The following is a 22,810-nucleotide window of genomic DNA, read 5'->3' on the forward strand; positions in this document are numbered from 1 at the left end:
AGTTATTCTTTCCCATTTTATTTTTATCAGTTCCAAGTTAGTTCAGTGACCTTTGTTTTTCTTTAACTGAAGGGCAATGTCAGGATCTCCGATCCCCAGATTTGGTTCTATTTTGTGTTTCTCTGTATTTATTTGGTCCAGGGAGGCCAGGATGATCTCAAACGGACTCGGTGTTTCCCTCTAAGTGGTTCACGATGACTGACACGGAGGAAATACACTAGTACGCTTGCACGGACAAACTGCAACCGCTTAGTATGGATCACAGAGCTAGAGGAAGGAAACGGTCTGTGTAGCACACACTTACACAGCATGCGCACTCTCACAGGTCCTTTTAAGGAGAAGGCTCTGCTGTTACCGAGTGCTGAGTGGAGCAGAGGGAATGCCTTGAAATACAGGACATTTCCACATTGTCATGAGTACATGTCTGCATGGCTCTTTAGATCCCCACCAGGCTGTATCACATCACATTACATGTCATTTAGCTGACGCTTTTATCCAAAGCAACTTGCAATAAATACATTCAATCATAGGAGTACAAACTCCGAAGAACAAGAAAGTGCAATTTCCTCAAATAAACCAATTTGCTATAGATGAGTGGTGTTACAAGTACAATTTAAGTGCTACAATGTGTTAGTCTTTTAGTGGAGGTAGAGTGTGAAGAGGTGTGTCTTTAGTCTGAAGATGTGAAGGCTCTCTGTGGTCCTGGTGTCTTCAGGGAGCTCCTTCCACCATTTCGGAGAAGGACGGCAAAGCGTGGAGATCTAGTCGAGTGCTTTGCTCTCAGTGAGGAGGGACGAGCAGTTTATCACATGCAGAGCGGAGAGTGCGGGTCGGGATGTCGGGTTTGACCATGTCCTGGATGTAAGCTGGACCCGATCCATCCAACAGTAGCCAGTGAAGACAGCGGGGGAGTGGAGTAGTGTGGGAGAAACTTCTAAATACAGTCAAAGGACACATACTGGGAGTCCAGTCCACTGTCAGTTACTGCAGTCTTGAGTCTTTTGAAAAATATATTTTCTTCCCCTGCCGTCACCCACACAACTTCCCAGGAAGTCTGTCGAGGAACTGGGCCTCCGCTCACATGCGTGTTCAGCATTTATAAATGTGTACTACTTTATTCCAGCTGACTGACTTGTCTTTTCTTTTTTCCTATGCTCTCTCCTTCTATTTCTCCCTCTGCCTGCCGCTCAGGCCGAGGCCAGGCTGGCAGCCAAGAGGGCGGCCAGGGCCGAGGCCAGAGAGATCCGCATGAAGGAGCTGGAGCGACAGCAGAAGGAGGTACGAGTCCACACACACGCTCACGTTTCAAACCCTACCTGCAAAGTGTCTCACTTTCCGTAGCCCTTCTATAAAGCTCAGCATTGGTGGCGGGTCAGCGTATTCATGTCCCGCTTTTACGTTGACGTTTGTCTCACCAGGTGCTGCTGTCCCTTAGTTCGATTATCCGTGACCCCAGAATATCAAAAGGATTCCTGCAGCCTTCTTACAAGTCTGTGGTTTCCAGTTCAGACCTAAAGCATTTCCTGCCAGCAGTGCTTCATGCTCTTAAGCTGGGGTCTTAAATCCCAGGTGGGGTGAGAGGGAGGTTAGGGGTCAGAGGTGAAATCACAGCGCTGTAACTTTTGCTCTGAGGAGAACTGTCGGGATTTTCTGAGTAACTACGCAAGAAAATGGAAAGAAACGCATAATGTGCACGTTGCCTCAGGATGAGATTGATAAAACACCCACCTCCTTATCGCATAACCTTCATCAAAATAGCTATTAAACACAAACTATGAAAGGGGAATTTCCCAAATGAGCGTATTGACGGAGGGATTGATTCTTTGAGGCCATCTGAACATGTGATCTTTCTGGAATGCAGGTGATCCTTTGTCTCTAGTGCAGATGGTCATTCCGAACCCGTCCTTCTGTTTTCAGCCACACAAACATCGCATTCAACATTCCTGTCGTGCTCCATTGCTTGAGCAAATATTTACCAGGTAGAGAGCTATTTTCGCTCTACCTATAGTGTCATTTCCCACTGTAAAGTGTATCACACAGTCAGCCAGAGCAATGTGATGAATGTCCACAAAGCGGCTCACTAATTCCTCTCGGAAGGGTTTAAACCCGTTTGCATCTCAAGCCAAATCTGTAGAATACAACTTCCAAGGCATTTGATTGGATCTGTTCTTGACGATGTCTGCAGGATGTGGAGATGAAAGACCAAAAGCAGAATGTCACTCCTTCATGTGGTTTAACCATCGTGTGTCAATAACCACAGGAGAACAATTACTCACAGTATCTGTAACACACACTTGTGGTAGAACAGTTTTAAATTTGGCCAAAATCTCCATTAAGCCATCATGGTTGTTTTAGCGTAGCCTGTGCACTCGATATCCGCCTCTGATTGGATGATTTCCTCCAGGAATAACAAGGCCTTTGTTCTGTTGGAGACTCTAGGTCAGTGGTGCGCTGACCTGTGCACCACTTACTCGGGTTCCTCTTCCCTGGTTCTGGTCATTGTGTATTTCCCATCTCGCCTTTCTTAGCCCGTTCAATCCCCTCCACTCGAATAATCGGCACTCATCAGTCAAAATGTAACCGTTAATCGTTGCTCACAGGTGTCCGGAGACAATCGGGAAGTTAAAACCTCTCAAACTGTATTTACATGTAGCTCTCGTGGCCTTTTGACGGAAATGTCTGTGGACATTCTGCAGTCAGCACAAATCTTGTGAATTATATACCAGAAAAAGTTACTTCATCACATTATTGTAAAAATAGAATTCAAATCACTCCATGAGATGATCAATTATCTCCAGAACAATGCGTCTGATTTATAGTGAACGCTTTTCCCAATAAGGCCCACTGAGATAATCAGCATTTCCGAGCAATTATTTAGCAATAGAAACACCGGTGTGGAGCAACAACGGTAACAATCTGTGTGCGCACACATAAACACAGCGGCCATACGCATTGTTAAGCTGTGTGCGTGTTTGTGTCTCCCTTAAACCCCTTAGCAGAGTTCCAAAGTAGCTTAGCGGTGTGTGTGTGTGTGTGTGTGTTCCTCCGTCCAGCCCGGTGGAGCGGTTGTTGTCGCCGTGGTGCTGACGGAAGCGATGGGCCGCGGCTCTCACAGCCACCTCGGGGACTTTGGGACGTTTTTCTAGCCTGTCGAAGACGGAACTTGACGGGGGATTATCGGCCGCGTAGCAGCGAACCGGACGCTGTTGTTGGTTTGCTTTGGTCCGAGCTCAAACCTGTGGGTCCGTTGTAATCCCTCCTACATGACCGGCCGCGGTGTTACCTGCTGACTGCTGGAGGATGCAACCTTTGCTGGCTCCCTGAGGGCAGCAGGACGGCCGGGCGTCGGCTTGCGGGGAGGGGGCTAAGGGCCGCCCTCATCGGGCGCCCGAGAACCCCCCCGATCAGGAAGGGGAACTCGGTGAGTTGAGCGGAACTGGTGCAAATGTGCAACCGGTTGTCCAACTTAGCTCACGCTAATTGGTTGTCCAGACTCGTAATTGGAGATAAGTAAACAAGATCCCGCTGGTCAGGTGCTGATCTGCTTTGCACTATGCATAGACCTTTATTTTCTTATCCACCACCTCTTACTTTTCTGCCATCTTTTTGCAGGCACGAGGTGGAAACAGAGTGAGATATTCAGATCTCATGTAGCAATGCATTCCATTGCTCTAAAGGCCCGTGGTGTTTATTTTTCTCTGTAATGATGAGAGAAAAATAAACAGGGATGTTTTGCGCAGAATTAATGGGAACCTGGTGCATTTCTTTATTCTAACACATCACGATCACAACATCTCACTACTCATGGTGAGACCTATCGCTCTTTTCAGTTTTTTAATGGAGTGACGGAGTTTCTTGTTGTGATACCGGCGAGCTGGAAACAGCATGTTTATCTCCGACTGTTGTGTCGCGGTGTTCTACCCTGTTACAGAGCGTTACTTGCGCGTTAATTGAGTAATGGTATAACTTTATAACAATCTCAATACACGTACGACAAGTAGCCTGCTGCACGCTTGGTAGTGAGCGGTGAACAATATGTTCTGCTGATCTGTAACCGTTGTTACGGCTGTGTGACAAATTCCTACTGTATGGAAATGTTAGACCGGTTGAAACGGAATATCGCATAGTCCCAGTGAGACCCTTTAGAAATGAGCCCAAGCTCTATGTTCGGTGTCCCCTGCTTATAAGGGGGGGGGGGACTTTGTTTCCATGACTGGACCAGGGGGCCCGCTGTTGAGTCTGCTGCCGCGCCGGCCGTGAACGCTCCTCTCGACTGAAGCTGTGCATTCAGACTCACATCAATGAGCTGGGCGTGCTCATGCATGCCGAGGTCAGCCGAGAGCCGAGAGGCTGTGCTGGTAAGGTGGATGGAAGGATGAACTCAGGAGATGCAGCAGAGCTAAAAAAGAAAATATCCATTTCACATTGAAAAAAGGAGCTGTTGCATATTTTATGACACAAACTGTGATTTCATGTAATGTACTTAACCTGAAGCCGTTCTATGAATTGAATCTGGGCACCCGGTGATAAACTGGCATTCCTGCCTTAGTTCCTCTGACGTATCTGAAACCAGAGTATACACAAGTGAGGGAAATTATGCAGGTGGTGTGTTTGGACGCATGACCCATCAACCTGATCCATTTCCATCTGATCGTCCAATAACACCTCCTGAAAAGATAAAGGGTTTGGCTCTGATTGTGAGAAGCTCTGCTTGTATAACTACTCATCAATGTTCAAGAACTGGCTGAAGGATTATCAGGACAGGAGACGTGTTTATTGAAATCTCCCACCATTAGAACTTCATCATAGTTGGGCAATTAGAGTAGAGAGGAGTCCAATCCAAGGACTCAAAGGATGGAGGGTGTCCTACTCTATCTCCTTTTGTCGAGACCGCGCTTCACTTATGGTTTAATCCAGTGAGACGTAACTCTATTCCATTGATTGTCAAAAACTCACACCGCGCAGCCGTTGGGTACTTTGGTCACGTGACACCTTCAAACAGAAATCTAGTGGACAAGGTGTCCGTGTTGATTGTTGTTGCGTGTTAATCCCGCGGCTGGTCTCGGATCTTCAGGTCTTCCAGGGTGTATGAGACGCATTAATCTGTAGTCGTGGGAACATATTTTGGGCTAACTGACGTCGACCTAAAGGAACCATGGGAAGAACCCTGTACGGGAGCCTCGCCGGTCTTCCACTGTTCTTGGGTCGGTTATCATTGGCTGGTGAGCAGAAGGTACCTCCCATTCCTGAGACCCGCCTCTGTACGTCCTGTCTGTCTCTGATCCGTCCCATGGTTCACATGTCTGTCTTCTCATGTCATTCCTGATGCTGGTTTCTCTCCTTTTACTTCACCCTGTCAATCCCCTCCCACCTTCCTCCTCATCGGCGTAGATCTTTCAGGTGCAGAAGGTAGGCATCCTCTTGCTGGTTTCCACCTCAGACATCATTGGATTTCTGCATGGTCATGACATTATTCCCGGCTTTGAATTTTGCCCAAGAAAATAATAGAAGTGTGTTTACCTGTGTTCTGTGTCCTGTTTTCTCTTTTTCACCTCCCGTCCCTTCTTAGAAATATTATGGCTTGGACACCAAATTAGACGACCGCACAGACAGCAAATGGGGAGATATTGAACAGTGGATGGTACAGTGTCTGTGCTCTGATGACGGCGCTAGAAACCCTAAAGCCTGTGCATGTGTTTCTGTGGCACCGTGCAGTCTGCTTTTGAATTTCACATAATTCCTGTTGAGCCTTTTTAGAAAATAACAGATTATAAAGAATCAAAGCTTGGCCATTAACGATAATCCACTTATTGTCAGGAGCGGGGTGGCCGATGGCTTTGAATCAGCCGGACCATCTGCCCCTTTGGTGTGGCTCTGCATGGGATTTACTGTGTTGAATTCCCCACTTTGGTCACTTTGTTGGACTTGTCCTGCACCGGCCGGATACGGGGTACTCGTATGCACTCCTACTCATATGTGTGTGGCTTTTCATTGGACTAACTGCAGAGTGTTTTAAGTGATTCCCTTCATGCTCGTCAATCTGTTTCTGGGTGTCTGCTAGATTACTGTCTCTGAGTGGTGTGTTTTAAGAACATGCATGTCTGGATGAAAGTGATCTGGATTTGTTTATTGCAGGAATTGTACAAATGTGTTTAAATGAAGTCAAAAGTCCGTCCTGCAACCTGGTGTCCAATTTTGTCTCCCATGTCTTCATTTGGCCAAATGTCACATCTGTTGAATGAGTTTCCCAAAATGATGAAATGTCATGACATATCCCGATCCTAATACCAAACAAAAACGGAAATTGTTGAAATGATTTAAACTTTTTAAATCTACTTGGCGGAATGGAAACGTGTCACGTTGCTGACCTTAAAGGTCATTCAGGCCTCTACCGCCCTCATCCATCTGTCTCATTGATCTCTCTCTCCTCCTCTGCACCTCCTCCCCTCCCCTCCGTCATCCAGGAGGACAGTGAGAGGTACTCTCGTTCTTCACGCATACAAACGGTTTGTAGCCCTCCCTCTGCCTGCGTCTCCTCTGTAGCCTGCTCCTCCCACACCGGGAAAAAGTTGAATGAATGTTTGTACTGTAGTGTTCAGGTTGATGGATTCATAATGACCATTTAGAAAAGAGAAACCGACTACTGTTTATTTTCTACGTCCTGTCACGCACACACAGGCTGAGCAGTTCATAAACCCCTAACCATCCGTTTCAATCTGTCCCTCACAGCTCTCAGACGACGATGAGCGGATGTCGGTGGGAAGCCGGGGCAGCGTCAGGGTCAGTATCACTCAAACGGCACATTCCCTCAATTCTGCTTTATCAATATCAGAGACGGACCTTGTGGCGGTCTTGATCGCTTAACCCAGTGCTGTCAGTTTGTGTGACACATGGGGATGATGATGATGATTCTCTTGCACAGTCTGATCTCGATGCGGTTGGGGCTCATGGTGGAGGGGTAAGAGTATTTGAGAACGCATGGAGTAAAACTGCCTGTCCTTGTTTCTCTTTGTAGCACGAAGCATGCATGTGTGCTCTAGAAGGGAATCAAATGGGCTTGACTTTTATAGTCTCTCCATTGCCTGTCAAAGTTCTTTATGGATTCTATAGTAATAGTTCCAATTTAGTGAGCTAATGCGATGAGGAATATGCTGGAATGGAGCGTGATTGTTGACTAACTCCCCGTGTTGGTAATCCCATCATGGGATTATGTTCGCTGATGTGCACACGGGAGCCTTGACTATCAAGTTACATTTTGGTTTTGGCGAGAAGAACGCTGTGTGCCAAAGAGCCGCCATGATCCAACCAAAACACAGCACGCTCTATTTTAGGTTCACTGCCTTTCTTTTGTGCTGTGTAATGTGGAAACATGTTTCATATTAATCATTCTCATGAGTACAGGACATCCAGGATGTTTGGCTCAGAGCGTTTAATCGCTGAATCGGTTTGTTTGGTGTTCTCGCTTGATGGTGGAGTGGGGCAGTATTTGGGACGCCTCCACAGTCTGTGTATTGCTGACCGTGGAGGGAGTCTGCAGAACCTGAAGGAGTTCTAGCACAGGAGCACAAACGTGTACTGCTGTGCACAGGAGCCCAACAAGACAGCTGCAAAACATTACGTTTTTTTACTTTCACCACTTCTCTTTCCAGTAGACGGCCTTTTTCCACTGTGGAACCAACGTCATCCCAACCACCCGTATTCTATACACCTCTCCTCAAACCCACAAGACCAAAACGATGTCTGAATGTGGCAGAACACAGGAGCTTCTGATCTACCGCTCCAATCATCGCTTAGTTAGTGTTATTGTCCAACTTAAGTCCCAAAATAACATAAACAAACCACCCAGTTGATCTGCAAGGTCTGTAGGAGGCCTGTGGCCTTGAAGAGGGCAGAGATGACGGCTCCAAAGTGCCCCTTTGCATTCGCCGTGTGACGTGTTCCCGATGACGCTAACTTGTGAAAATGTGGTTACTGTGAATGTACCACCAATGTTCTTTCTCTCTAAGGACTCAATTAAGAAGTCAAAGAAAAAGAAGAAGCATAAGCACAAAGATGTATGTAAAACTTCCTCCTGTGATGCACAAAGTGTCCCGAAGCGAGGCGTGTTTGTGATCGCTGTTCTTTGTTCTCAGAGGAGCGTCTGTGATGACGACTGCAGCGTCCTCTCCAGCAGGGTCAGTAGCCGTGTGTTGCATGCAGCCTGTTGCAGTGCGTTTCTAGACCCCCTGTCACTCATCAGCCTCCTCTCTGTCGTGCTCTCAGAGCTCAAGACTCAGTGATGAAAGCAGAGCGTCTCGCTCCTCCAGGCTCGACCTCACGGTGCGTGTTGCCCCCGTCCAGTAGCTGACCCTTGGGGATACCTGGCTACTTTGATGCCGTTGGTTGTTGCATGTGGAAGGAGAGCTGCCGAACAAATGACTTATAATCGTCCGTATAAACAACTACCAGCCTGCGAAGCGTTGACACTATGAGATGTGCTGTCAGGGTGGTGTTTGATATTATCACCTGTGCCCCCCCCCCCCCTCCCCTCTCAGAGCTCCAGACTGAGTGATGACACCCGGGTGTCTCGTGCCTCCAGACTAGACCTGCGGCCGGTGGGTGGCATCGCAGAGAATGTCCTAACATCTCCCTCGTATTACTTGCAATGTTTGGGTCAAATCACTTGACCTTAAATGTATTTAACATTTAATTTGGACAGTGATGACCTTGTTGAGGTTACTGGAAGGATACATATGCGGCTACGTCAAGATAAGCTGTTAACAATGGTACAAATTCATCAGGTGTACTGGATTATATTCAGTAGTAGTGACCCTAAAATATCACAACGTGTGGTAAATGACTCTACCTTTTGATTTATTGGGTTACTTGAATGAATCCAAACACTAAATCATGACATTTTACATACTTACCGTACCGTGAAATACATATCTGCTAATTAAGAGCAATCATGCTTCATTTTCAGTTTGTAGACTGACGTCGTGAAGTCAACTACATCATAAGAGATAAAAAAGCTTGTTTGAATCATGTCCCTTTAGGGCTTCCGTAGCTTTCCAGCAGTGGTGGTGTTAAAATATAATGTTCATAGAGGCTTGTGGTGCGTTCTTAACAGGTCCCACACACACTCCTGTGTTTCCCCCAAGGAGACATGGAGGTGCATCTATGTCATTTATTTCTGTGTGTTTGTGATCACCAGTCCTGTAACATTTCTTTTAAACAATCCGTTCATATCTTAAGCCTTTTGGCGAGCATGCTGATTTCTTTCTGTATACAAAACGAGCTGCACTTATGACCTCCAGAGATGAATGTCAAGTTGGGCGTCCTTCTCTTTGCTCCTTACTCGTGTTTCCTCTTTCCTCATTTCAGGCGTCTTATGCTTCCTCAGACTTGTACAACTTCAATGGTCTGTCCTCTTCCAGAAATGGCTACCAGGTCTGTACACGGCCGAAAGACCAGAAACGTACTGTAGTGGCCAGCTGACCTTTGACCTCTCTGTGGACGGGGACATGAGAATATATGCTTACACAGCGTTAAATACTCCTTCAAGTTTCACAAGCTAAAGCAGCTCCTTACTCCAGACTCCCTCCTCTGCTCTCAGTCCTGCAGGTCACTCAGTCAGCTCCATCGCAGGGTTGGTTCCATTCATTTCCACCTCCGCTTCTACCCACTCTAACTTCCACGCGTTGTCAACCTGCACCACTTGTAGATCTACCTTTTTTAACTTCAGCCAGCATTCACGTCGCAGTAGACTTTGGTTGTAAATGGAGCCACAGACCGATGAGGAGAAAAGGTGTGTGTGTGTGCGTCGTTGTTCGCGTACTGATGCACTGTTTGTGTGACCTGTGCAGAGCTCCTTGTATGAAGACGGCCTCGGCGGCGGGTCAACGCGAGTCTCTGGCTCCAGCTCTCGTGTAAGACTCCCCTGGAGTTGTTGGTTTGATGCATTTAAAGTCAGTGAGTGGAACCAGTGTGAAATAAGCACACAAGTCCTGTGCAGAGTTTGCCTTAAGTTGTCGTTTGAGTGGTTTTTTTTCATGTTGCTGACTTTAATGTAATTGGATTTAAATCTGTCATTGTGTGCGCTGTTTATATGCACATTTCAACGGGTTGTGATCCGGGCATCGGTCCTCTCCAGCCTGTGTTTGCTGCTGTTGGGGTGAGGATGAGGATGGTAGTGATGCATTTTATTCCGGAAGCACTTTAAACCCAAAGACATTGCACCAAGGAGATCAAATGGGAGGATGAATTTGAAACCGTTGCATGCGCATGCTTGTTTGCGTTTTGCCTCCAGCTGCAGCCAGAACCGTGACGGTGTGTTTTCTCTGCAGACTTTAGAGTACTCTAGTTATCGCAGCCCCGGCTCCAGAGCCTCGTCCAGGGCTGGTTCGGCCCGCGCAAGCCCAGTGGTGAGCTCCACCCACCCAGACACCCTACTTGCAACCCCGGGGTTTAGAGGGAGATACGGCTTTGTGTGTGTGAACCCACTGTACAACATTTAGTTTGTGTGTCAAAAGGACTCTGTTAGACATTATTACATGATGGTTTCTTGGCATGGTTTGCAGAGTTGGATGTGTATAAAACTTGGTATCCTGTGTGTAACCCTTTTTTTTCATTTTCTTTTCATGTCACCCTGACTGAGACGAGTGAATTCATTCATTTTTTTTCAAGGGATAGGATGCAATGATCTATAATAGGAAAGAAGAACGTGAGAAACGAGCTTAGATGTTTTTTGTTGCTCTGCTTCGCCCCCTGGTGGTCGGTGCAGGAACACAGCGCCTCCGTTGCCAGTTTTCTGAGGAGCTCTGCCGGTAGCGGTGGCCTCCCCCAGGACCTGGACGATGTTACTATTCCTGACTTTCCTCATGTGAGTGGCTTTGCTGCCGCAGGAGGTCACTTGCTGTTTGTTTGCTTTCCTTTCTGTGCACTTCACCCTGCAGGGAGGGCGGATCGTACCCTGTGTTTGTGTCAGAGGTCAACTCCTGGGTCCACTGTGGGGACTACGAGTGTTTTTGTGTGTTTGGGCACAAGCTGCAGATGTGACATGATCTGTTTGATGGTGTGCTTTTATTTTAGGGATATTTGATGCTTCGCACACAGATTATTTGCATGACGTTGTTAATTCTTTGTGCCTGTTGTGAGGATTGTGGGATCCTTCCTCCCTCACCTGGTCTCCTCGGTTTGCTCTAACTGTTTTTCTTTGTCTCAACAGGTGGAGGACAGAGATTATCTTGAGAAGGTGAGTGGATCACATGCTGTGAATCAGGAACATTTATTGGCAAAAAGTGACATACAAGGAATTTGACTTGTCAGTTGGTGCATCAGACAGTAACACAATGACAAGACCGATAAGACAACATGAAATATAGTATGAAATATAGGGCTAGGGGATATAGAATAAACTATTTAAAAAGAAAGTATAAGAAGGAATATAAATTCAAAATAAAAGTTAAAAATAAAGTGCACTAGCGAACAGAATACCATACTCTACACAACTGTGTTGTGAGTGTATGTGGAGTGTGAAGAGAGTGACCGGTGGGATGTCAGTCAGTCAGTGGGGATCCCGGCTCTGTTGATGAGCCCGACTGCCGACAGGAAGAAACTGTTGGTGTGGCGGGAGGTCTTAGTCCTGATGGACCTCAGCCTCCTGCCAGATGGAAGGGGCACAAACAGGTTTTGTCCGGGGTGAGAGGGGTCTGCTACCATCTTTTTAGCTCGCTTCAGGGTCCTAGAAAGTCCTGCAGGGACGGCAGATTGCAGCCGATCACCCTCTCTGCAGAGCGGATGACACGCTGCAGCCTGCCCTGGTCCTTGGCTGTGGCTGCAGCGTACCAGAAGGTGATGGAGGAGCAGAGGATGGACTCTGATGGCCGTGTAGAAGTGGACCATCATCGTCTTTGGCAGGTTAAATTTCTTCAGCTGCCTCAGGAAGAACAACCTCTGCTGAGCCTTCTTGGTGATGGAGCTGTTCAGCTCACACTTGAGGTCCTGGGTGATGATGGAGCCCAGGAAGGAATCCACATCGGTGACGGGGGAGTCGCACAGGGTGATGGGGGAAGTTGGGGCTCTGTACTTCCTGAAATCCACAACCAACTCCACTGTCTTGTCTGGTTGTTCTGGCTGCACCACGACACCAGATGGTCAGACTCCCACCTGTAGGCGGACTCGTCCCCACCAGAGATCAGTCCGATGAGGGTGGTGTCATCCGCAAACTTCAGGAGCTTGACAGACTGGTGACTGGAGGTGCAGCTGTTGGTGTACAGGGAGAAGAGCAGAGGGGAAAGAACGCAGCCTTGGGGGGAACCGGTGCTGATTGTCCGAGAGGCTGAGACATGTTTCCCCAGCTTCACGTGCTGCTTCCTATCGGACAGGAAGTCAGTGATGACTTGTGCAGTCGGGAACGTGCAGCTGGGAGAGTTTGTCCTGCAGCAGAGACGGGATGATGGTGTTGAAAGCAGAGCAGCATGAAGTGGAGGGCCATGTTGACAGCATCGCCTACAGACCTGTTGGTTCTGTAGGGAAACTGCAGGGAGTCCAAGGGGGGTGGGGAGTCAGTGAGGGTCTTCGGGTGGGACAGGACTTCTTCGTTCAAAAGACTTCATGACTACAGAGGTCAGGGCGACGTCCTGCGATCCTGGGCTTTGGTGGAGCTGTGGGGATGGAATCAGGACATTGACTGTGAAATCTGCAGTAGAACTGTTGTTGAAGTTTCTCAGAGTGCAGACGTTTAGCATCTTTCACCACCTTGCTAAACCTGTATTTTGACTGTGTACAAGTCTTTGTCCCTGCTCCTAAATGCCTGCTTTGTCGTTGTTATAACTGTGTGTAAAGGGACATCATATAGCTTCTGATCTATACTGGTTTCTCTCCTTCATCTATATTTTACAAATATTTATTCCTTCATCATTTCTATAAAATGCGGGGACATTTTTTTACCTGTGAAAAATAGTTTTGGCCCCCGTTGATATCATTGTTTGTGTAGCTACACTTTTTCATTTAAAAAAAAAACATTAAACAAAAAACTTTTCAATTGTCCTGATGATTTAACAGAATGCTAAAAGCCATTTGTGTAATGAATGTCTTCTTCCTCAGGGGTCGCGAGCAGCTTCTGCCTTGACAGCAGCGACCCTCACCTCGGTGGGCGGGACCTCCTCGCGGAGAGGAAGTGGCGAGACGGCCATTGCTATAGATGCAGAGACCTCTATACGGGAAATCAAGGTAATGGTTAAAAGATGTGAACGTTGTGGCGGTATTTAACGTGCAGAGAAGTAAAGCGTTTGGTTTGTCACATCTGGGCTACCATAGAAACAGGCCCCAACCCCTACGTAGCTATGAAGGGCTCATTATACCTAAAACAGCCATTCCTACTTTCAGTGTGATCATAAAATACTCCATTCATGATAATAGATCCTGACTAGTGCTACACACTGGCCCTTCATCAAATTGACCAATAGACCCACAATTACTTGCACATTAAAAGAATCCTAAGAACAGTAGAAGAGGCAAAGTCACTTCTCCACCCAGCTTCATTTTCCACGACACATGAGGGTCACTGGATGTCCCTTTAGTCCTCTAAAGGCTCACAAGAGGAGAGGAGTCGGTGTAGCAGGAGGACTGAAATGCGGTCGTGCTCATTTTCGTTCCTTCTACAAACGCTGTGTTGCTTTTCTCATCGGTCTAATCGGTGAATCATCACCTCCACTGTTTGCTTCTCTGCTCACTGCTGCTGACTCTTCACCAGGAGATTCACGAACTGAAGGATCAAATTCAAGATGTGGAATCCAAGTACACACAAAACCTAAAAGAAGTTAAGGTATATAAGCTTGAAAGACTGAGTCACTGTTTACTAATAGGTTTGCTGTCCCTAACTTCCTCTGATGGTTCAACCCTTTCTACTGCCACAGTGGGTCAGATATGCAGTGAATTGTTAAGACAAATTCAGTTATACAGCCAATAAACCAACAGAGCGCTGATGCTCTCCATTAACCATTTTAGAATTAGGAATGCTGCTCCAGAAGAGGTACAAGTACAACCGCAGTCAGGGAGCTCCGATCGATTGTTATTAATTCACTCTCAGCGAAACGCCTGGAGACTGATAGTCTTCCATAAGCATAATAAATGTTGGGTGTGTCTAAAAAGAGGAGCGAGGGAGACTCACACGTACACCGAGCAGAGGAGCAGAACCGCTACAAACCGACTCGGGGATCAGACGCCTTGATGGAAGATTTGACTTTAGTCCTTTTGTGAGGCTCAAATGCTGGGCTGCCGTCGGGCTCTTTCAATTTTTCTGGGCTCATGTTTTCTAACTCTGCAAACTGTTGAAGACTAGTCTGCACATTGCATGTCTTACTTCATTTTGTCCTGTGTGTGTGTGTGTGTGTATTAGCCTACGCTTAACATGGTACACAGTTGTGCAGGTAGACGATTGCGTTGTCTGGAATTGTCTGCGAGCTGCACCGACCTGTTACACCAAACTAATGTTCATCTTTCGTGTTTGTGCCGTGACATCAGGATGCTTTAGGAGAAGTGGAGGAGAAGTACCGTAAGGCCATGGTGTCCAATGCCCAGCTGGATAACGAGAAGAACAACCTGATGTACCAGGTGGACACGCTGAAGGACTCTCTCATGGAGCTGGAAGAGCTGCTGTCTGAGTCCCGCCGAGGGTACGAGGACAAAGTCAAGGTACAGCTGCTTTCTCGATAACTCCTAATCCTGCTCTGTAACAAGGAGGAGTGTTACTGTGCTGCCTGGTCAACCTTTAGTTGTTTTTTTCTAGCTTTGGTTTTAGTCCGTGACCTTCAATGTAGACCAAAGACCTGTTTTCAGCCCAAAATGCCACCAGTAGCAATGCAGCACCATTGAGGGGTTGTCAATTTAGTCTTTCTGCTTCTTTAGTCTGTGTTACTACAACAAAAACCGTAAAAAACGCGTTATATTTGTATGAAGGAGGATCCATTATATGGTTAGTGTTGAACACTGTTTCAATGAGGACTGTGACTCCCACAGCGGCCTCGGTAGCATTGCTGTGATGTTTGGGAACGGGGTGTGTATGAGTTGGGTGTTTCTAATGAAAACAAATAATTGTCGATCTGTCTGTTGTTCCTCACAGGAATACGAGCGAGAGAAACACAGCCACACTGTGCTTCAGTTCCAGTTCACTGAAATGAAAGAGACGCTAAAACAAAGTGAGGAGCTGCTGAATGTGAGTATTCGTCCCCCCGTGTGAAGGTACAGAAATGGAGCCTCCCATTGGTTCAGAAGGCCGAGGGGAAGAAAGTAAAAGGTCTTCTTTTGACCTGTCAGTCACCTAGAAAGGCTCCAATGCTCCGCTTTCTTTCAACACTGTACATGCATGCACTGCTTGTCTCCTTCCTACTCTCTCTGCATCTCAACCTTGCTTCCCTTCTGCTGCTGTTTAGGACATCCGTCAGCTGCGTATCAAGCAGGAAGGTTTCGTTAGAGAAATCTCTGACCTGCAGGAGACGGTGGAGTGGAAGGATAAGAAGATTGGGGTACGGTCTCTGAGCCCTGGTCACGCAGTTTTGTGCTTTTGGTGCATCTTCTTCAGCATTCACTTTTAACCTCATGCAATCTGAATTTCCTTTGCACAAAACTGAATGCCAGCTTTTTCCTTCCCCTTCCTCTCCTCTTCTGGCCCACTTTCCTCTCCTGTCTCTCTGGCACCACGCTGCTCCGCTCAGGCCTTAGAGCGACAGAAAGAATATACGGACGCTATTCGCATTGAGCGAGATGAGCTCAGGGAAGAGACGGTGAAGCTGAAAGACATTCTGAAGGTACTCAGTCAGGCTGCGATGTGTGTGTACTGTGGGGAAGTGGTGAAGTTTTGAATATTGTTGTCACGGTAACTAAAGCTTTAAAGTGAAAACCATATCCTGCGTTATTGAAGATAGATGGTTCAAATATATTTGGTCTACTTTATTTACGTGCAGCGTTTCCATTGTGGCTCACTGTGAAGGTGTGTGTTTGCCTTCCCGCTCTTTCTAGAAACATGGAATCGTACTGGGTCCTGATCTCAACATCAACGGAGAGCTTGGGGAGGCAGAAGTGGTCGAGACCCCCGGTGCAGACCATGTCACTCAACCGGCTGCAGACGCTCAGGGCGCCCCGACGGAGGGGAACAGCATGCTCGGTAAACCTTAAACTGTCTCACGGCCTTCAGTCCAAAATGCTTTAAAGTGGTGATGGAACAGAAATATTATGCAATCAACATATAAAGCCAGGAGATATTCTCTGACAAGTTGAGTTATCATTTGGAATGAACTCTTCAGTTCTACTACTACTGTGCTCGTGGATGTCGAGTCTCTTTAACTGTGATTTTCAGTTTTCTGAAAGGATAAGTCTGGTGATGTTCTGCATTTGTCTGGAGAATGAACGTTTATTCTTGAGGTTGGGCACTTACATGGAACAGAAAACCGCCCCGACAAGGTGAACTTTGTAGTTATTGTGGAGCTCTCAATGCTCAACGGGAACACTGACAAAATACTGATCCCTTTATAAAAAATACATTAGGCAGTCGTGAGCAGTTTAGGATTTCCCTCCGTAGGAGCCAAAGACCTCGTGCTACCGACCAGGCGAGAGCCACACAGTAGTAGAGAAACGTCAGCCTTATCCTTTCAGGGAGCATCTATCCAACCTCTTCATTTCCTGTTCAGACTTACAAGCTCGGCATGCTTCTGGGCCCCTGGGGCCTCCTCACCCTTTTCACCCTTGTTTTCATTACCAATGTGTTGGCTTTTGATTTGTTTCTCTTGCAAAATGTCTTTTCAACATTTAAGCAAACACATACTTCACACCAACAGGGTTTATGTTACAAAGCATTTGATAATGATTTAGATGGAAGTACTATTTGTAAGGAACAAGTTATATGTACATATAATCCTACTATAACGTATACATCTTCAAAGCTGCCGGATTCTTCTCTTGTTGATTGATGTGCTGGGAATCAAGAACGTACTTGTGGTGTTCTTCCTGCCTTTCTTCTTCTTCTTCTCGTGCCTCTCTTGGTCATCATGGCTCCGTGATTCTCTTCTTCTTCTCTTCAACTGCACCAATCAGGTGTTCTGCTTTACCTTGACTTCTGCTGATGCACTTCCTCGTGAAGATTACAGTTTTGAGCGTCATTTCTTGAGTCCTCTCCTTTTGTCCCTCCATCACTGAGTACTCTTCATGATCTCTCAGGCGACACGGAGGAGACTCCGTTGAGGAGTTGCAGAGAGGAAGAAGCGGCTCCAGAGCAGCATCGGCTGTTTGAGGAAGGGAAACGGCATCACGCGAGCGGTGATGCTCTCTGTGCTGCTGCTGGGTCCACACTGGAGACATCTGGAAAAGAACAAGCAACGTGCTTACAGGAGGACAAGACTGATACAGAAGAACACAATGTTGATAACGGTGTCCTCATCAAGGACTTAAATGTTGACGTTATTGACGGATCAATCATAGAAGCCAAAGATATAATCGTTTGCAGTCCTGAGCTTCATGAGATTGTAAACAGTTCTGTGGGAAATGTTCCAATAACAGAAGTCCCCAAAGGGGGAGATGTAGGGGAGACAGAACCCAAAGTCCAAAGTGTTAACTCGCATCATGATGACCATAGAGAGGAACAAGACCACAAACGGGAAGACGGAGAGAGTAACCTGCAAAGTACAGAATCATGTCCTCAGCAAAAAGTTGCCCAAGATCTTTTGACCGAAAGTTTACCTGATGAGCGCAACCCGACCGTGTCAAACACTGAACACCAGCATGAGCCCGAGGAGGCAGACGAGGCAGAGAACGACGAGGCGGAGGAGATGCCGGGTAAATGTCAGCCTCAGGACGCCGCTGCTTCAGGGAAGAAGAAGAAAAGGAAGAGACGAGGCAAAAAGAAAGGAACGCACGAGGATAAGAACCAACAGAAAGAAAGATCTGATCCAGAAAAGGGCAAACGAGAAATGCACAGCGAATCAGCTGCAAGAAATAACGGGACACCGGCAGAACCTGGACTCCACGGCTCTGCCAGTGAAACCCTCAGTGAGTCACGGGTGGATCAAGAACCCGGGGAAACCGGTTTTACCAATGAAGCAGCAGTGGAACCTGTTCCAGATGAGCAAGACCACCAACACAAGGTGGAAACAGAACCTACGGCATCCCCCGAAGAAGAAGAAACGATGGATCCTTTTACAGACAAACACAGCAGGGGACTAAATCTGGAAACGGAAACCGTAAAAGAAGAAGAGGCCGTGGCTCCCGCTGAACACTTTCCTCCCCGTGAAACTCTCAACAACTGCAGAAAGGATGAGCGAGACGTGGAACCTGACAAAGTAGAGGAGGTGGGAGGTGTAACGAGTCCTGTTCCAGAGACCAACCTCAGCCCTTCTGATGGCTCATCCACTGTTCCCCACAATGAGTCCCGTGTTGTTCGTAGTGTAGAGGATCAAGTTGGGTCTGTCGATGAGATGCAATCTGAATGTGCAACTAATAACCCCGAGAACACCTATGAAACCAGCAGTAAGGACCACAAAGAATCGCATTACCTAAGCAATGGGGACATTGCTGCTGATCCATCTGAATCTGTGTCCCAGTCCTCCCCCGATGTCTCCGCCGACAGCTCGTCTGGCTCAACGCCGCCTGCAGCACAGAACTCGGCCGGCGCTGCCGCTTCCGTCGAGGTTTCTGGGGGCGGTCCGGAGGAGACCACCGAGACGCTCAACGACGACGCAGAGACTGAGCAGGAATCCTCTCCTGCTCAACGTCCTCATGGGGGAGATTCAGAGCTAATAGCAGACGCGACCAAAGAGCAGGAGCTGGACCGAGGCTTGGGGGACGACGAAGATCTAGTGGAGCCAGACCAGTCGCCTACTGAAAGTGGGGACAGTTGTGCATCATTAACAATCAACCCTGATGCATTGGACTCTGTGAGTCTGTTAGAGACTGTGGGAGCAGCACAGGCTGAACAACTGGGTCACGTACAAAGCCAGGACGAGTCCTCTGAGACAGAAAAGAGCAATACTATAGACGCGTCGCAAATGCCAGACTCTCCCAAAGGAGCTACGGAGATGTGTTCGTCACCGGAGCAAGACCGCCGAGCTAATCCAGAACGTGGAAACCAAATGAGCTCAAACGAGACGCCGCAACCACATGAACCCGTCAAAGACGAGCCCGAGGATAAAGATCCATCTCATCCCACCCCGCGGGATGCCGATGAAGAGGATGAAGGCCTATCTTTTGATTTCGACGACATGGAGGTGGAGGCGGCCGTGGGAACAAGTCTCCTGGGAAACCTGAGTCAGGAAGAAGTGGAGGAGGGCGTTGAAGTCATGCCGGACGAAAGCAACAACACTGGTTTGACCGGTGAGGATGGCGCAGAAGAGCCAGCAGAAGGCCCGGTCGATGGGGGCCACCAGGGAGACTCCAGAGACACCGGACCTCCAGACAACTCAAACTCCCAGGAGGACGCCTTGTCTCAGCAGAGGGGAAGTGTGGAACGCGTGTGTGAAAAGCAGACAGCGGTTCCAGAGGAAGGAGATGAGGCCGGGCACATTCCCGAGGAAGGAGAAGTGTGTGTTGTTGCAGAGGACATCGACCAGGTGGCGCCTCTGCCCGTAGAGGAAGGACTCGACGCCGCTAAGCATGAAGATCTCCCTCGTAGGGCAGAAGAGGGGGGCAGCAGTAAGGAGCCCCAGCAGGCAGGGAAAGATGTGAAGAGGAACAACAAGAGAGGCAAGGGCAAGGGCAAAGAGGACTGCAAGATGTCTTAGTGTAGAGAGGGTTTGTAGTAGAGATATAATCACTTCATCCGTCTTCGCTTGCCCCTTTAATATAACCTTTCCAAAATGAATGTGTTTGTAAATCATTCCATTTGAGTGCATGTTGGCCGTCTAAAGGACATTTGTCCCCAGAGCGTAACCTGCGTGCCCACGGTGATGGTGGATCTACTGGACAATACTCCCCCTGCTACGTCATGTGACATAAATTGTTATTATTGCACATTTATCACGCTGCTGCTGGTTATGCGTCTCGGATAGACAACATCGCGTCACTTTTTCATGCAATAACTTGACTTATTCATTCCACGGGTGTATAATTAAAATAACGTATGTTAATTCTTCATTTATAAGTAAACAAGCTTTTACATGTTGCAGCTGTAATTCTAGTTTGAGTGCTTGGAGACCCTGATCTGTTCTCAGGGAGTGATACAACTGCTGTTTGAGATCCATTTCCATGGACAATAATGGGACATGTTTGATACGTGCATTTTATTTTGTTGCCAAAATGCCAATAAACCGCCTGCTGTTACCACCTTGACGAGTTGATCCAAATGCATTTTTTGTTTGGAAATGAGCAGAGTGCATAATGTCTCATGCGTTGTTGTGTCTTGTACCGTAGTGGGAATGTGCTCTTGCATTGACCCGCTTCTTCACAATTTGTGCATGCTAACCAACCCCCCCCCCCCCACAACCCCCCCTCGCCACACCCACTCCACTCCGTCCCTCCCCCATGGAAGCCTGCGCTGTTGCATGCATCAACCTCCCCCCAGCACTCCCACCTCTCCTTGGCTCCTCCCACTCCTGGTATGTGAACTACTTTATATTCAAAGACGGATGGCAACAGTGGTGATCGTTGTCTGAGAGGTTTTTGTGACGCACAATGCTCCATTTGCATAAATAATCTGTGCGTGATCTCTAACGTGTGTTTTGTCTCTCAGAGATTCGCCTGAGGAAGCTGGTGGACGAGCGGGAAAAAATGATCGAGCAGGTGTGTCCTTGATTTGTTTTCCAAATCGTAGCTTGTCCAAAAAGCAAAGAAAACTAAAAACTTTTTATAACATTTGGAATATCAAATATTTCTATTTAAATGAAACCCATGAGTCCTGTTCCTTGACCACCATGGACATGAGCACACTGTAGTTTATTTAGAGTTCCGGCCTAAATACTCACTATAGCATCAGGTGTGTATCAGTCCTCTGAAAATAGTCCAAGTGCACAAGTTGTGATACCTGCAGTATGAGGGCTTTATGAAGAGATGTGGCGTCAGCAGCAGCCGGGTTTTGGTCATTGAGCTGATGCGTTAATGACTCCTCCTGCAGGTGAAGAAGCTGAAGTCCCAGCTGGATCTGAAGACACAACGGAACGGCACCGACAGCAGTGTGAGCCCGGACGGAGAGATTCTGGAGAACGGCAACGATCCGAACTTGATAGAACTGCAGAGTGAGTGAACAGATGAGAACTATTGCATATAAACCTATACAGTACATGTATACTTGGTGTATGTGTCTATTGCTCTTGGCTATTAAATCCTCTACCGTATTTGCTTTTGCTAAATCTTTCCAGGAGACTCGAGCAGGCAAATAAGTGACTTTAAGTTCAAGCTTGTGAAGACCGAGCAGGAAGTGACCGCCTTGGAACAAAATGTAAGACCGAACAATCCTGACTCATTGCGACTATTGTCGCCTGAGAAGTGGTTGTTTATGTATTGTTGGGGGCTTCCAGGTGACCCGACTCGAGGGTCAGGTGCTGCGCTACAAGTCTGCAGCAGAGAATGCAGAGAAGGTGGAGGACGAGCTGAAGGCGGAGAAACGGAAACTACAGAGAGAGGTAGTTTACTTTCACCGTAACGACAGAAAGACGAGCAGGACCTTTGAGCAGGCTCTGTTCTAATTTACCCCCCTCCCCCCCGCCCCGCCTCTTGTGTGATCCAACAGCTGCGAACGGCACTGGACAAGGTCGATGAACTCGAGTCCAACAACAGTCACCTCTCTAAAAGACTGGAGAAGATCAAGTCTAGTCGCGGCATGGCACAGACGCCATAGAGACGCCGCCTCATCTCCTGGAAAAGACTCGTGCTGCGTCTCCGGCTTCTTCCTTCTGCCTCACCGCCAACAAAAAAATCCTAAATCCTATTTACATGTAGAATAGAGAACAACAAGCAATGTGCCATTTCTGTCTGTTTTCTGTCCAATGACAAGCGCTGTCCCCATCACGTACATGGAGTGGGGGGGGGGGCGCTCTGTGGACCCCCTGAACTGCTCCGCTGGAAGGGGGACGCGCCACAAGGACAGTCCCGGGACTCAAGAGTCAACATATCCACTTGTCTAGCTCACATGGAGGACAGTGAGACTTAGTGATCCGAGTGCCGCGTCCACGACCCGAGACCGCGATCAAAGCTTTGCGTTCGTCCTGAGTGAAAGAGAGCAAACTAAAGGGTGTCCTTCTCATTTGAGTTCAAAGCCAAACTTTTTTAATGGGTTTTTTAAAATCATTAAACCCTTCCTGTGTCCCAGCGTGTCCCCGCCCTCCCGTGTCCCAGCCTCCCTCTGCTTCTTGTAGGCACTCACTGGTTGTCTCTCGTGGACACTTACTTGCTGAGCGCCGGTGAACACGCGTGTGGCGACGGGGGCTCAGAGCTGCTTCACTGTTTACAAAGCTTTGATTTGTTTGTAACGGAACTTCAACTGTCATCTTTTGTGCAATAAAAGCTCCAGCCATATTGGTATGTGCGCACACATGCGTCCTAAACGTTTCCTTTTGAACATGGTTTTCTTTGTCCTCCTGGTGTGACGCCGCTGTCCGTTGGGGGCGGAGCCTGGCGGTTCATTCTCCAGCTTTTAGACGGTAGTTTGGAGGCCTGAGCTTCTGATTTCTTCATTCAGTCCGTGAAGTACAGCAGCTCATTGGTGCCGCCGAGAAGAAGAGCCCACGTCTGAAATTAGTTTAAAAATAGTAACATTTTAATGAAACTGCTCATCTTGGAGATACTCTACACTAGTATAGAATATTACACCTTACATTTGTATTGATGATTCTTTGTATGCACATTCATA

The 22,810-nt window shown here is 47.6% G+C and overlaps 1 protein-coding gene across 38 annotated transcripts in view; it reads left to right on the forward strand.

Moving 5' to 3' along the window:
- The window catches only part of lrrfip1a (leucine rich repeat (in FLII) interacting protein 1a), a 37,114-nt gene extending 14,624 nt beyond the window's left edge, over nt 1-22,490 (forward strand). The window contains exons 2-29 of one of the 38 annotated variants that reach the window (XM_040200956.2): nt 1,192-1,278; nt 5,392-5,409; nt 5,570-5,641; nt 6,465-6,506; nt 6,730-6,780; nt 6,923-6,958; nt 8,007-8,054; nt 8,133-8,174; nt 8,263-8,319; nt 8,535-8,594; nt 9,364-9,429; nt 9,596-9,628; nt 9,846-9,908; nt 10,326-10,403; nt 10,763-10,861; nt 11,207-11,233; nt 13,087-13,212; nt 13,736-13,807; nt 14,506-14,676; nt 15,104-15,196; nt 15,414-15,506; nt 15,696-15,788; nt 16,000-16,144; nt 20,696-20,745; nt 21,077-21,197; nt 21,321-21,400; nt 21,480-21,584; nt 21,692-22,490. In XM_040200956.2, coding sequence (XP_040056890.1) covers nt 1,192-1,278; nt 5,392-5,409; nt 5,570-5,641; nt 6,465-6,506; nt 6,730-6,780; nt 6,923-6,958; nt 8,007-8,054; nt 8,133-8,174; nt 8,263-8,319; nt 8,535-8,594; nt 9,364-9,429; nt 9,596-9,628; nt 9,846-9,908; nt 10,326-10,403; nt 10,763-10,861; nt 11,207-11,233; nt 13,087-13,212; nt 13,736-13,807; nt 14,506-14,676; nt 15,104-15,196; nt 15,414-15,506; nt 15,696-15,788; nt 16,000-16,144; nt 20,696-20,745; nt 21,077-21,197; nt 21,321-21,400; nt 21,480-21,584; nt 21,692-21,799 — 2,136 coding nt within the window. In that variant the 3' untranslated portion in view covers nt 21,800-22,490. Of the gene's footprint in view, nt 1-1,191; nt 1,279-2,931; nt 3,422-5,391; nt 5,410-5,569; nt 5,642-6,464; nt 6,507-6,729; nt 6,781-6,922; nt 6,959-8,006; nt 8,055-8,132; nt 8,175-8,262; nt 8,320-8,534; nt 8,595-9,363; nt 9,430-9,595; nt 9,629-9,845; nt 9,909-10,325; nt 10,404-10,762; nt 10,862-11,206; nt 11,234-13,086; nt 13,213-13,735; nt 13,808-14,505; nt 14,677-15,103; nt 15,197-15,413; nt 15,507-15,695; nt 15,789-15,999; nt 16,145-17,193; nt 20,296-20,695; nt 20,746-21,076; nt 21,198-21,320; nt 21,401-21,479; nt 21,585-21,691 lie in introns of those variants that run through there. The other 37 variants (XM_040200957.2, XM_078090694.1, XM_078090696.1 and 34 more) reach the window with 37 other exon arrangements.
- Nucleotides 22,491-22,810: the final 320 nt, after the last annotated feature.

The sequence above is a fragment of the Gasterosteus aculeatus genome, chromosome 16 (assembly GCF_964276395.1).
Source record: "Gasterosteus aculeatus chromosome 16, fGasAcu3.hap1.1, whole genome shotgun sequence".
Classification (NCBI taxonomy): Eukaryota; Metazoa; Chordata; class Actinopteri; order Perciformes; family Gasterosteidae; genus Gasterosteus; species Gasterosteus aculeatus.